At 42.0% G+C, this 14,586-nt stretch overlaps 1 protein-coding gene across 8 annotated transcripts in view; it reads right to left on the reverse strand.

The window, feature by feature from the left end:
• The window catches only part of LOC111976471 (kelch-like protein 12), a 59,883-nt gene that overhangs the window by 5,002 nt on the left and 40,295 nt on the right, over nt 1-14,586 (reverse strand). For 2 of the 8 annotated variants that reach the window (XR_002878934.2, XR_002878933.2), the window contains exons 1-5: nt 11,768-14,174; nt 8,364-8,603; nt 7,866-7,883; nt 7,477-7,630; nt 2,758-2,975 (exon numbers count right to left, since the gene is read on the reverse strand). Coding sequence is in view for 6 of the 8 variants with exons in the window: in XM_024005310.2 (XP_023861078.1) it covers nt 2,758-2,975; nt 7,477-7,630; nt 7,866-7,883; nt 8,364-8,546 (573 nt within the window). In the remaining 2 variants the exon portion in view is untranslated. Of the gene's footprint in view, nt 1-2,757; nt 2,976-7,476; nt 7,631-7,865; nt 7,884-8,363; nt 8,604-11,348; nt 14,175-14,586 lie in introns of those variants that run through there. The other 6 variants (XM_024005310.2, XM_024005312.2, XM_024005311.2 and 3 more) reach the window with 6 other exon arrangements.

A 14,586-nucleotide genomic window follows, 5' to 3' on the forward strand; every position in this document is an offset into this window, starting at 1 on the left:
AGCACATGATCAAATGAAGCGACGTCATTGATGAAATGACGTCATTGATGATTTGATTTGACTTCTGATAAAGTGATGCAAGCATCGGCACACTGCTTGGAAGTTAGCTTCTTAGCGATTTTGACGCATTCCTCTGAGCTCCTGTATCAAATGTAACATCACTAGTTATTAACACCAACACTGGGGTTATTTTACACCAATGACTGTTAATTTAACACAGAGTTCATTTAACTCCTGAATCAACACTATACATTTTAGACTGAAAAATCAACACTAGGTAACACTGGCCAATTTGCTGTGTCCAAATAACTGAGATCAACTTCACTTCAAGAGGAAAGTCAAAGTCATGTTTTCATTTATGATGTAGATACAGTCAACTAGGGCACAGTTACAAAAATAACAGGAAATTGTGCCTTTGATTTAACTAAGTGTACAGTGCATTCAGAAAATGTTCAGACCCCTTCCCCTTTTCCACATTTTGTTACGTTACAGCCTTATTCTAAAATGGATTACATTTTTAAAAATGCCCTCTTCAATCTATACACAATACCCCATAATGACAGTGAAAACAGGTTTTAGACATTTTTGCAAATGTATTACAAATAAAAAACAAATACCTTATTTACATAAGTATTCAGACCCTTTGCTATGAGACTCGAAATTGAGCTCAGGTGCATCCTGTTTCCATTGATCATCCTTGATGTTTCTACAACTTGATTGGAGTCCACCTGTGGTAAATTCAATTGATTGGAACATGATTTGTAAAGGCACACACAGCTGTCTACAGTATATAAGGTCCCACAATTGACAGTGCATGTCAGAGCAAAAACCAAGTCATGAGGTCAAAGGAATTGTCCGTAGAGCTCCGAGACAGTATTGTGTCGAGGCAGAGATCTGGAGAAGTGTACCAAAACATTTCTTCAGCATTGAAAGTCCCCAAGAACACAGTGGCCTCCATCATTCTTAAATGGAAGAAGTTTGGAACCATCAAGACTCTTCCTAGAGCTGGCCGCCTGGCCAAACTGAGCAATCGAGGGAGAAGGGCCTTGTTCAGGGAGGTGACCAAGAACACAATGATCACTGTGACAGAGCTCCAGAGTTCCTCTGTGGAGATGGGATAACCTTCGAGAAGAACAACCATCTATGCAGCACTCCACCAATCAGGCCTTTATGGTAGAGTGGCCAGACGGAAGCCACTCCTCAGTAAAAGGCACATGACAGCCCGCTTGGAGTTTGCCAAAAGGCATCTAAAGAACTCTCAGACCATGAGAAACAAGATTCTCTGGTCTGACAAAACCAAGATTGAACTCTGGCCTGAATGCCAAGCATCATGTCTGGAGGAAACCAGGCACCATCCCTACGGTGAAGCATGGCGGTGGCAGCATCATGCTGTGGGGATGTTTTTCAGCGCCCGGGACTAGGAGATTAGGCAGGATTGAGGGAAAGATGAACGGAGAAAAGTACAGAGAGATCCTTGATGAAAACTTGCTCCAGAGCACTCAGGACCTCAGACTGGGGCGAAGGTTCAACTTCCAACAGGACAATGACCCTAAGCACACAGCCAAGCCAATGCAGGAGTGGCTTCGGGACAAGTCTCTGAATGTCGTTGAGTGGCCCAGCCAGAGCCCGGACTTGCACCCGATTGAACATCTCTGGAAAGACCTGAAAATAGCTGTCCAGCAAGGCTCCCCATCCAACCTGACACAGCTTGAGAGGATCTGCAGAGAAGAATGGGAGAAACTCCCCAAATACAGGTGTGCCAAGCTTCTAGCGCCATACCCAAGAAGACTTGAGGCTGTAATCGCTGCCAAAGGTGCTTCAACAAAGGACTGAGGAAAGGGTCTGAATACTTGTGTTAATGTAATATTTCCTTTTTTTTATACATTTGCAAACATTTCTAAAAACCTGTTTTTGTCTTTGTTATTCTGGGGTATTGTGTGTAGATTGATGAGGGGGGAAATGATTTAATCCATTTTAGAATAAAGCTGTAACGTAACAAAATGTGGAAAAGGTCAAGGGGTCTGAATTCTTTCCAAATGCACTGTATATTACATACATTTTGATCACGAAAATCATGACAAACAAAAATACTTTGAATGAATAGGTAAACTATAAATCAAGTTCATGGTTATAATTATGATTTTATAAAGAACGATATGCGCTGTGCAGTTAAAGACAGGAATTTTCAGAGCACAAAAGCATACTTAAAAGAAATTGTCTTCCCCATAATTTCAGAGCCAGGCAAATCTGCACAGGGGGCCCCATTAATGGAGATTATTGCAGGTCTACACTTGCACCGTTCCTTTCCAATTTGAGACTTGTGAAAAGTGTCCCCCACGCTTTCAAAGATGACCCTGAATGGAGATCAGAAATGCACCTCAGGCAGCATGACTGTGTGCTCTCTGAATTCACAAACAAATTCAGTACACTATTCAACTTTGGTAGCAATTTACAACAAGTTTCTCTTATAGCTTAGTAACATCATAATTACACTAGTAACAACATTGTATTAACATGTTGTTACTTAGTTCTTCAGTAATTGTAGTTTAATTGCATAGAAATGGAGTTGTAATTAAAAAAGAGGAACAGTGACTTTTCCTATGACAAAAACCATTCAACTCCATTAATATGCATTTACAAAGGCTACCTAATGGCTAACTAATTTACAAAGGCTACAATATAACAACAACAATATTACTATCCAATTAGAGCGTTAAAACACAGGTATAATACCTCACCAAATCCACCTTTGTTTACCTGGATTTCATCGCATTTAACTAGTTTTTCAACCTCGTTCTGGCAGAGCAGCATAAACTCCTCATGTTGAACAACCTCAGGGAAGTGCTTCTGAGAGAAGAGCTCAGCGGCCTGCATCAGGTCAAGGCAATTGTGGGTCTCAGCAAAGTCCCGAATGCCCAGGCAGTTTGTGGGATCAAGCTGACTATCCAGAAAGTCACAACATGCTCTTTTCACGCCTGAGGAATACAAAGAAGTGCAGTACGTTAATTTGTGAAATAATGTTGAAGTATTTAAAACTGCAATACGTAACTTTTTGGGCAACCTGACAAAATTCACATAGAAATGTGTGTTATATTTCTGTCATTCTCATCAAAAGCAAGTCTAAGAAGCGGTAGATATGTTCTATGTGTGTCATTTCTTTGCTTCCCATTGTTTTTGCGTCTTTCACTTTTGGTTTTGTACACCAGCTTCAAACAGCTGAAAATACAGTATATTTGGTTATGGAAAATATATTTCACAGCGGTTTAGATGGTACAATGATTCTCTACACTGTACCTGCTTGTTTTCTTCACAAACTGAAATTTGTATTTTAGCAACCTGGAAATGGCAGAGCGATTTCTGCCTAGTACATCTTTATTTTGCTAAAAACTTGAGATAAATTAACTGTAACGCTTGTCGTGGTTGGAAGAAGAGGTCCAATGCGCAGCGTGGTAAGTGTCCATAATGATATATTTAATAAATCAAACAGAACACTGAACGAAATAACAAAAGTACAAACAAACAACACGAAACAGTCCCGTATGGTGAAAACACTAACACAGGATACAACCACCCACAAAAACCAATGAAAACCAGGCTACCTAAATATGGCTCCCAATCAGAGACAACGACTGACACCTGCCTCTGATTGAGAACCATACTAGGCCAAACACATACTAGGCCAAACGCTCCCAATCAGAGACAACGACTGACACCTGCCTCTGATTGAGAACCATACTAGGCCAAACACATAGAAAATACCTAATAGAACAAAACATAGAAAAACAACATAGAATGCCCACCCCAACTCACGCCCTGACCAAACTAAAAATAAAGACATAACAAAGGAACTAAGGTCAGAACGTGACATTACCCCCCCCCCCCCCAAAGATGCGGACTCCGGCCGCAAAACCTGAACCTATAGGTGAGGGTCTGGGTGGGCATTTACTGTGGTGGCGGCTCTGGAACGGGACGAAGACCCCACTCCACCATAGTCTCGGCCCACTTCTGTGACACCTTAGGAGCGGCGACCCTCGTCACCGACCCTGGATTGGAGACCCTAGTGAAGGGCACCACTGGACTGATGGGCACCTCTGGACTGAGGGGCGCCTCTGGACTGGCGGGAGACTCTGGCAGATCCGGACTGACGGGAGACTCTGGCGGCTCCTGACTGACGGGCTGCTCAGGTGGCTCCTGACTGACGGGCGGCTCAGGCGGCTCCTGACTGACGGGCGGCCTCAGCGGCTCCTGACTGACGGGCCGCTCCTGACTGACGGGCGGCTCAGCGGCTCCTGACTGACGGGCGGCTCAGGCGGCTCCTGACTGACGGGCGGCTCAGGCGGCTCAGGACAGACGGGCGGCTCCAGCGGCTCAGGACAGACGGGCGGCTCCGGCGGCTCAGGACAGACGGGCGGCTCCGGACAGACGGGCAGCTCTGGCCTGGAGAGAGAACCTGGAGGGAGGAGACGGAGAGACAGCCTGGTGCGTGGCGCTGCCACAGGACCCACCAGGCTGGGGAGACCTACAGTATGCCTGGTGCGTGGAGGAGGCACCGGATGGACCGGGCTGTGGGGGAGCACTGGAGCGCAGCCTTGGCACCACTCCTCCAGGCTGGATGACCACTTTAGCCCGGACCCTCCAGAGTGCAGGCACAGGTTGAACCGGGCTGTGGGTGAGCACTGGAGATCTGGTGCATACTACTCGCACCTCTCCCTTAGGCTCAATGCCCACATTCGCCCGGCACAGACGGCGCGCAGGCATAGGACCCACTGCACCCTCCCAGCGCCCCGGAGACACAGCACGCAGAGCTGGCGCAGGATACCCTGGGCCGAAACGGCGTACCGGAGACCAGACACGCTGAGCCGGCACAATACGCCCTGGCTGGATGCCAGCGCTCCGGGCTATGGACGCGTACTGGCGACACCGTGCTCTTGACCGCATAACACGGTGCCTGACCAGTAACGCGCTACTTACGATAAGCACGAGGAGTGGGCTCAGGTCTCCAACCTGACTCTGCCACACTCCCCGTGTGCCACCCCCCAAAAAAATTGGGGGGCTGCCTCTCATGCCTATTGCGCTGCCGTGCTACCTCCTCATATCGCCGCCGCTCAGCTTTTGCTGCCTCCAGTTCTTCCTTGGGGCGGCGATATTCCCCAGCCTGTGCCCAGGGTCCCTTGCCGTCTAGTATCTCCTCCCATGTCCATGAGTCCAGATTGCACTGCTCCCGTTTACCACGCTGCTTGGTCCGGTGTTGGTGGGTGTTTCTGTAACAATTCTCGTCTGGTGCAGGAGAAGAGGACCAAAATGCAGCGTGGTAAGTGTTCGTCATATTTTAATAATAACCGAACACGACAAAATACAAAAATAACAAAGAGAATGATAACGAAAACTGAAACAGTCCTGAATGGTGACACAAACACAAAAACAGGAAACAAACACCCACAACCAAAATGGGGAAAACAGGATACCTAAATATGATTCTCAATCAGAGACAACAATCGACAGCTGCCTCTGATTGAGAACCATATCAGGCCAGACATAGAAATACAACAACATAGAAAACAGAACATAGACTACCCACCCCAACTCACACCCTGACCAACCTAACACAAAGACATAAAAAGAAACTAAGGTCAGAACGTGACACATAGACTTGTCTTATATGGGCAGAAAGCTTAAATTCTTGTTAATCTCACTGCACTGTCCAATTTACAGTAGCTATTACAGTGAAAAAATGCCACGCTATTGTTTGAGGAGAGTGCACAACAACAAAAAACTTATCACGGCAACTGGTTTGTACATTCACCTCTGAAGGTAAATAATGTACTCACATTCATTAATATTGCTCTGATTTGTCATCCTGAGGGTCCCAGAGATAAAATGTAGCATAGTTTTGTTTGCTAAAATCAAATTTTATATTCAAATGTAGGAACTGGGTTCTAAAGTTTGAACCCCTGCTTTTTCTGGATTTGGGTACGTCATTTTAGGCAAAAATTGAAAAAAAGGGTCCGTTCCTTAACCTTGTTCTGAACACCTCCAAAACTAAGGTCATGTGGTTTGGTAAGAAGAATGCCCTTCTCCCCACCGGTGTGATTACTACCTCCTGAGTGTTTAGAGCTTGAGGTAGTCACCTCATACAAGTACTTGGGAGTATGGCTAGATGGTACACTGTCCTTCTCTCAGCACATATCAAAGCTACAGGCTAAAGTTAAATCTAGACTTGGTTTCCTCTATCGTAATCGCTCCTTTCACCCCAGCTGCCAAACTAACCCTTATTAAGATGACCATCCTACCCATGTTCGATTACGGAGATGTAATTTATAGATTGGCAGGTAAGGATGCTCTCGGGTGGCTAGATGTTCTTTACCATTCGACCATCAGATTTGCCACCACTGCTCCTTATAGGACACATCACTGCACTCTATACTCCCTTGTAAACTGGTCAACTCTGTATACCCGTCGCAAGACCCACTGGTTGATGCTTATTTATAAAACCCTCTCAGGCCTCACTCCCCCCTATCTGAGATATCTACTGCAGCCCTCATTCTCCACATACAACACCCGTTCCACCAGTCACAATCTGTTAAAGGTGTCACGTGTGCTCCCTCTCCGGCCTCTAGGTCACCAGGCTGCTCATTATTAAGCACACCTGTCACCATCATTACGCGCACCTACGCGTCATCAGACTCACCTGGACTCCATCACTTCCCAGATTACCTTCCCCATATATGTCACTCCCTTTGGTTCCTTCCCCAGGCGTTATTGTTTCTGTTTCACGTCTGTGCGTTGTTCGTGTTTCTTGTTTTGTATTATGTTGCGTTTATTTATTAAAACACTCACTCCCTGAACTTGCTTCCCGACTCTCAGCGCACATCGTCACAAAAGGTCCCCAAAGCACACACATCCCTGGATCGCTCATCTTTTTTCATTTTAATGGCAGCTAGCAACTGAAATGAGCCGCAACAAACACTCAAACTGGACAGTTTTATCTCAATCTATTAATTCAAAGACTCAATCATGGACAGTTGTGGCTGCTTCGTGTGATGTATTGTTGTCTCTACCTTCTTGCCCTTTGTGCTGTTGTCTGTGCCCAATAATGTTTGCACAATGTTTTGTGCTGCTACTATGTTGTGCTGCTGCCATGTTGTTGTCATGTTGTGTTGCTATCATGCTGTGTTGTCATGTGTTGCTGCCATGGTATGTTGTTGTCTTTAGGTCTCTCTTTATCTAGTGTTGTGGTGTCTCTCTTGTTGTGATGTGTGTTTTGGCCCAGCTTCCGTCCCCGCAGGAGGCCTTTTGCCTTTTGGTAGGCCGTCATTGTAAGTAAGAATTTGTTCTGACTTTCCTAGTTAATATTTTTTTTAAGTAAAACAAAATGGTACTTTATTCCACAGAGTATATACAGTGGATGTAAAGTATAGTGCATATAGCACACCCTGTCCATGGGTTGTCATATTATTTTTTGACTTCTCAACTTACCTTTGAGCTGCAGCAGACAGGCAGCAGGAAGCAGTTCCTGGACATTCTCCACTGTGACCAGGACTGTTTCTGTGTAAACAAAGTCCAGCAGGATCTCCATGGTGGACGCAGTCAACCCCTGAATGTCTACAAAGGATTTCCCTTTCTCTGACAGCTGCAAAAGAACAACAGCAAAGACAGACATGTCAGCTTAAATGACTAGTTACTAGTAGTACTAGTTAGTAGTCTCTCTCGCCAGACCCTGGATGCTCCGCACGCTTCATCTGGCTGTGAGAAGAGACTAAAGGGGAATACATCACACAAAATATATAAATTGTTTACTATTTGTCATACATGTGTAGGCAGCTGTGAATTATAGTCAGCTTTGATAGTAAAAGAGCAATGCTCACCTGATGATTCCTAGAGAGCTAAAAATGTTAAAGGAAAGAAACTAGGTCAACTGAGCTGCAGAGAAATAATTAGCATTGGACTATTTCTGCTATGCACTTTCATGGCTTTTTCGTGGTTGAGAATATGATCCATGCAATTTAGTTCAAGTTTTTATTGAATTAATAACCAGATGGCAGTCCGATAGACACCGAAAGACATTTCTCAAGAAATGAATATCAGTTTAATTTCAGCCTACACAAATCTTAACTGGGTTCTAAGCACAAGGCATATGTAGAAACTATTTTGGTAATGTCAACCTCAGAATCAGTTAATCAATTATTCCCTGTCTCTTTCTGCATATAAAGAGAACCACCAGCAAAAGTATTTAGAAAGTTATTATTGCTGATGACACTGGTGATCAGAGTCTTGTTAGGATTAGATTTCCTGGCAACCTTTTTTTGTGCTGGTTTTGTGAGGAGTCACCTCTACATTATCGCCAGTCTTGTGCTTACAGTTACCTCGCTGGTGAACATGGCGCAGAAGTAGTCACTGCAGGCTGCCAGGACAATGCGGTGCACAGGAAAGTCAGTATTCTCCACTCTCAAAGTGATGTCACAAAGTGTGTTGCTCTTACGAAGTGCGTTCATGGCATTGAGGATGGATTTGGCATGGGAGTTGGTCATGATGTCTTTGGGAGCCATGGTACTGTACTTGACAAGAGTGCCTCAAGTTTCAAGAATCACAACGTGCTGCAATATCTGGCAAAAACAGAAAAGCGCGATTGAACATAGTTTGTAGGCAAAGTGCAAAGATGACAAATTATGATACATTACATGAAACCTCGACCACTGAGGTTCACAGCTGTTTAATGTGCAGGCAAAATAAATGTTTTTATTTCATCTTTATTTAACCAGGTAGGCTAGTTGAGAACAAGTTCTCATTTGCAACTGCGACCTGGCCAAGATAAAGCAAAGCAGTTCGACACATACAACAACACAGAGTTACACATGTAATAAACAAACATACAATCAATAATACAGCAGAAAAAGTCTATATACAGCATGTGCAAATGAGGTAGGATAAGGGAGGTAAGGCAATAAATAGGCCATGGTGGCGAAGTAATTACAATATAGCAATTAATAAACACTGGAATGGTAGAATGTGCAGAAGATGAATGTGCAAGTAGAGATACTGGGGTACAAAGGAGCAAGATAAATAAATACAGTATGGGGATGAGGTAGTTGGATGGGCTATTTACAGATGGGCTATGTACAAGTGCAGTGATCTGTGAGCTGCTCTGACAGCTGGTGCTTAAAGCTTGTGAGGGAGATAAGAGTCTCCAGCTTTAGTGATTTTTGCAGTACTGTAATATATTACAGTGAACAACAATTGAATAACTAGCTGGACCTATAAGAAATCTAGAAATAACTGCCCTGTCCGCACAGATGATCTGGGATCAAATCCAGCCCTTCGCATTGGTGTCATGACCTGAGCTGTGTTTGAATACACATACTGTAAAAGAACGGTATCCTTTTAGTTGAGTGTACTTGTGCTTCGCCTGTCTACGGGAAGTTGATGCTGTTGCTATGCAACTTCTTGCTAGCTTGTTAGCATAACAAATTACCAGCTAGACATTTTACGATTTCATGAACAATGTCCATTGAGAACGCACAACGGACTATACCAATTGACTAAGCTAAGAATGACGAATAGTCAAGTCAATAAATGTTTGGTAGTTAGTTAGATAGCATACAGTTAATATACTGGCAAGTTCGATGTATTAGTAGCCAATTAACGTTAGATAGCTAGCTAACATACCAGTGCATACAAGCAACTGCTGTAATAATATGCTATGCGGTTCGTAAGGCTAGCGTAGCTAACAAATTGTCTGCCAACATAATGTGTAACGTAACTTATATGAAAAGTAATTACTTATATTTTGCACCATTTTCTTCAAACCTGAAAATGCTGTGAAGGCACGCCCATTTTCTGAAGAATTGCATTATGGGCCCTCAAAGCACGGCAATTGTATCCACTGCTTATTTAGGATTTTATTTGTATTTATTTTTTAGAGAATTTATTTTTATTTTTGTATTATTATTATTTTCATAGGGGAACACAAGTACATATAAAGAATATGCAAAGGACAATTGGGCTAGGGGTACAATATCACATTACACAAGGACCTTAAGGGACATAGATTTATAATTCTAAAAGCTTTTTTGTTGGTAGAGTATTTAATTGTCTTTAAAAAATAGTTCAATTTATTTTTGTAAGGTAAGAAAATGTGTTTTATTTGTTATTTACATTTTTAAATAAGAATTTTGTCCAAAAGAATAATAACGAAATTAAAATTACGTAAAATTGTTTCAACTTATTTCTATCATAGGTAAAGAATCAGTGTAAATCTTCATAAATGTGTTCAATTATAAATCTGCTGATGTCTTGCCACAGATTTCTTACATGAATATAAGGCCAAAAAAGGGTGGTCACTACAATATATATATATTTTATTTTTTTACTAATTCATATAGTGGTTGGCAGGATATTTATGAATAATTTTTAAAGAAACTTCCTTCATTTTGTTAATAAGTATGTATGTGTGGCAACATCCAAACTTTTTTCCAACCGATATTATCAATAAAACCATTCCAATAACGCATGACAAAGTATAGATACAACAACCTGTTGAAAAAAGGCTTGTATAGCTCTATTGTTGTTGAATGGACCAAAAGAAAAACAAATCTTTCCTACCGATGAGTCAACAGGGTTAATCATTGGTATGTTTTTATTTTTTATTTAACCTTCATTTAACTAGACAAGTAAGTTAATAACACATTCTTATTTACAATTTGGCTTTTGCCAAGAGGCAAAAGCCCTACTGCGGGCACAGGGGGTTAAGGTCATGTTCTGAGGATCAGGTCTTGACACGTTCCTGAATAATAAAGCAACACCTGAGGGAATGGCATCTTAAACAACTGTAAAATCTTTAGGCGTGACAGGGATCTTGTAAAGTGATAAGTATACTTTTATAAACTGGGTGGTTTGAGCCCTGAATTCTGATTGGCTGAAAGCCATGGTATATCAGACAGTATACCATGGGTATGACAAAACATTTAGTTGTACTGCTCTAATTACGTTGGTAACCAGTTTACAATAGTAATAAGGCTCCTCGGGGGTTTGTGGTATATGGCCATGGTCAATATACCACAGCTAAGGGCTGTGTCCAGGCACTCCGCGTTGCGTCATGTTAGCCCTTAGCAGTCATATATTGGCCATATACCACACCTCCTCAGACATTATTGCTTAAGAATACTTGTATTTTGGCGAATGTAGTATGACATCCGGGAACTTTTGGCATACTAACTATATCCATACTATGACCAATAAGCATACTACATACTTAAGTATGAGTATTCGAACACAGCTGGATTCAGGCAGCTAGCTAACGTTCCATTTCTTTGGCTAAGCTGGTGTAGCACATGGGGATGTGTGGAACTTACTCCTCAGTCTGCAGTGTCCCCACATGCGCCAAAAAACTGCTAGATTTTCGCGTGGCCCCGACTGGCTCGCTTTAGGGGGGGGGTCACGTCTGGCAGCAAGGCAGAGGTTCCGAGTTAGTGCCAGGTATGGGCCGAATTGGAAGGAAGTTGTACTCGTTAAATAAGCGACGTTACACTGGCATCTGTCCAATTTGAGTTGAATTAGATTTACTCAAAGCAAGGATTTTAAATAAGATGTCACGTTATGACATTTTCCAACTCCAAATAGCTAACTAACTAGCAGGTGGTTATGCCAAGGCCAACTAGCCGCAGATAACCGTAGCTAACTACGAGTTAATGGTTTGAATGAATATGACAGACAAACTACCAAATAAGGAACACGAATGGCACACACAGTATCAAGCAATACAACTACCCACCACCTAGCTAGATAGCATTAGCAAGCTAACTAGCTAACTCCAATGCAATGATGGCAGACGTCCAAGTCACAGTTGAGGATGCCAAATGTGATCCATGGTAGCGTGTGCTTTCCTGCAATAGTGTGGGCTATTGCGAATGAGTTTTTCTAAGTAATTACTAACAAAATATGAATTTTAAAGATGCCGCAACAAATCTAGCTGGAGAGCTATCCGCAGTCAGTGTAGCCTTTGACAAAAACACGATGACTATACGTCACGACTCACATAAGTGCAAGCAGAACTCGAATGTGAATGTGTATGTTCTTACTATTGAAACTAAACACTGAACCAATGTAAACAAATCCGGAAAAACTCAGAATCAAAGCAATACATTTTTTTCTCCCTTTTTAACAAATTTAGCAAGGGGATTTTTGTTTGTTTATTGTTGTGACCGCCTGCTTGAAATCGCAGGTGCAGGATCGCTGGAGTTCGATTTTTATGAATGGTGCCAAAAGTGCAACATCGTCAACCTGGCGCACACCGGTGCTCATCCACAAGAGTATATTTAGTCCCTGGGACATCATACCTACTATATATACAGTACCAGTCAAAAGTTTGGACACACCTACTCATTCAAGGGTTTTTCTTTATTTTTACTATTTTCTACACTATTATTATTCTTGAAGAATAATAGTGAAGACATCAAAACTATCTCAAGGCCATCAGACTGTTAAACAGCCATCACTAACATTGAGTGGCTGCTGCCAACATACCGACTCAAATCTCTAGCCACTTTAACAATTAAAAATTGGATGTAATAAATGTATCACTAGTCACTTTAAACAATGACACTTTATATAATGTTTACATACCCTACATCACTCATCTCATATGTATATACTGTACTCTATAGCATCTACTGCATCTTGCCTATGCCGTTCGGCCATCACTCATCCATATATTTATATGTACATATTCTTATTCATTCCTTTACACTTGTGTGTGTATAAGGTAGTTGTTGTGAAATTGTTAGATTACTTGTTAGATATTACTGCATGGTCGGAACTAGAAGCACAAGCATTTAGCTACACTTGCATTAACATCTGCTAACCATGTGTATGTGACCAATAAGATTTGATTTGATAACACATATGCAATCATGTAGTAACCACAAAAGTGTTAGTAGCCACCCTTTGCCATGATGACAGCTTTGCACACTCTTGGCATTCTCTCAACCAGCTTCATGAGGTAGTCACCTGAAATGCATTTAAATTAACAGTTGTGCCTTGTTAAAAGTTATTTTGTGGAACTTTCCTTCTTAATGCATTTCAGCCAATCAGTTGTGTTGTGACAAGGTAGGGCTGGTATACAAAAGATAGCCCTATTTGGTAAAAGACCAAGTCCAAATTATTGCAATAACAGCTCAAATAAGCAAACAGAAACGACAGTCCATCATTACTTTAAGATATGAAGGTTCAATGAAGGTCCAATCCAGAAAATGTCAAGAAATTTGAAAGGTTTCTTTAAGTGCAGTCGCAAAAACCATCAAGCTCTATGATGAAACTGGCTCTCATGAGGACCGCCACAGGAAAGGAAGCCCCAGAGTTACCTATGCTGCAGAGGATAAGTTCATTAGAGTTACCAGCCTCAGATTGCAGCCCAAATAAATGCTTCACACAGTTCAAGTAACAGACACATCTCAACATCAACTGTTCAGAGGAGACTGTGTGAATCAGGCCTTCATGGTCGAATTGCTGCAAAGAAACCACTACGAAAGGACACCAATAAGAGGAATAGACTTGCTTGGGCCAAGAAACACTTACAGTGGACATTAGACTGGTGGAAATTTGGTCTGATGAGTCCAAATTTTAGATTTTTGGTTCCAACCGCCGTGTCTTTATGAAATGCAGAGTAGGTGAACAGATGATCTCCGCATGTGTGGTTCCCACTGTGAAGCATGGAGTAGGTGGTGTGATGGTGCTTTGCTGGTGACACTGTCTGTGATTTTATTTAGAATTCTATGCACAGTTAACCAGCATGTCTACCACAGCATTCTGCAGTGATACGCCATCCCATCTGGTTTGCACTTAGTGGGACTATAATTTGTTTTTCAACAGGACAATGACCCAATACACCTCCAGGCTGTGTAAGGGCTATTTGACCAAGAAGGAGAGTGATGGAGTGCTGCATCAGATGTCCTGGCCACCACAATCACCCAACCTCAACTCAATTGAGATGGTTTGGGATGAGTTGGACTGCAGAGTGAAGGAAAAGCAGGCATCAAGTGCTCAGCATATGTGGAAACTCCTTCAAGACTGTTGTAAAAGCATTCCAGGTGAGCTGGTTGAGAGAATGGCAAGAGTGTGCAAAGATGTCATCAAGGCAAAGGGTGGCTACTTTGAAGAATCTCAAATATAAAATATATTTTGATTTGTTTAAAACTTTTTGGGTTATTACATGATTCCATATTAGTTATTTCATCGTTTTGATGTCTTCACTATTATTCTACAATAGTAAAATAGTCAAATTAATGAAAAACCCTTGAATGAGCAGGTATGTCCTTTTGACTGGTACTGTATGTGAATGTGATATTTCAGTGTTTTGTATTTTATGAACTTGCAAACATTTCTAAAAACCTGTTTTTGCTTCGTCATTATGGGGTATTGTGTGTAGATTGATTAGGGGGGGGACAATTTAATCCATTTTAGAATACGGCTGTAACATAACAAAATGTGGAAAAAGTCAAGGGGTCTGAACACTTTCCGAATGCACTGTATTTTACAAGATTTTATTAGGATTTCTATAGTCAGAATAAGGACCAGATACTGTTATTTTCCTTT

Source organism: Salvelinus sp. IW2-2015, linkage group LG17 (assembly GCF_002910315.2).
Source record: "Salvelinus sp. IW2-2015 linkage group LG17, ASM291031v2, whole genome shotgun sequence".
Lineage (NCBI taxonomy): Eukaryota > Metazoa > Chordata > Actinopteri > Salmoniformes > Salmonidae > Salvelinus > Salvelinus sp. IW2-2015.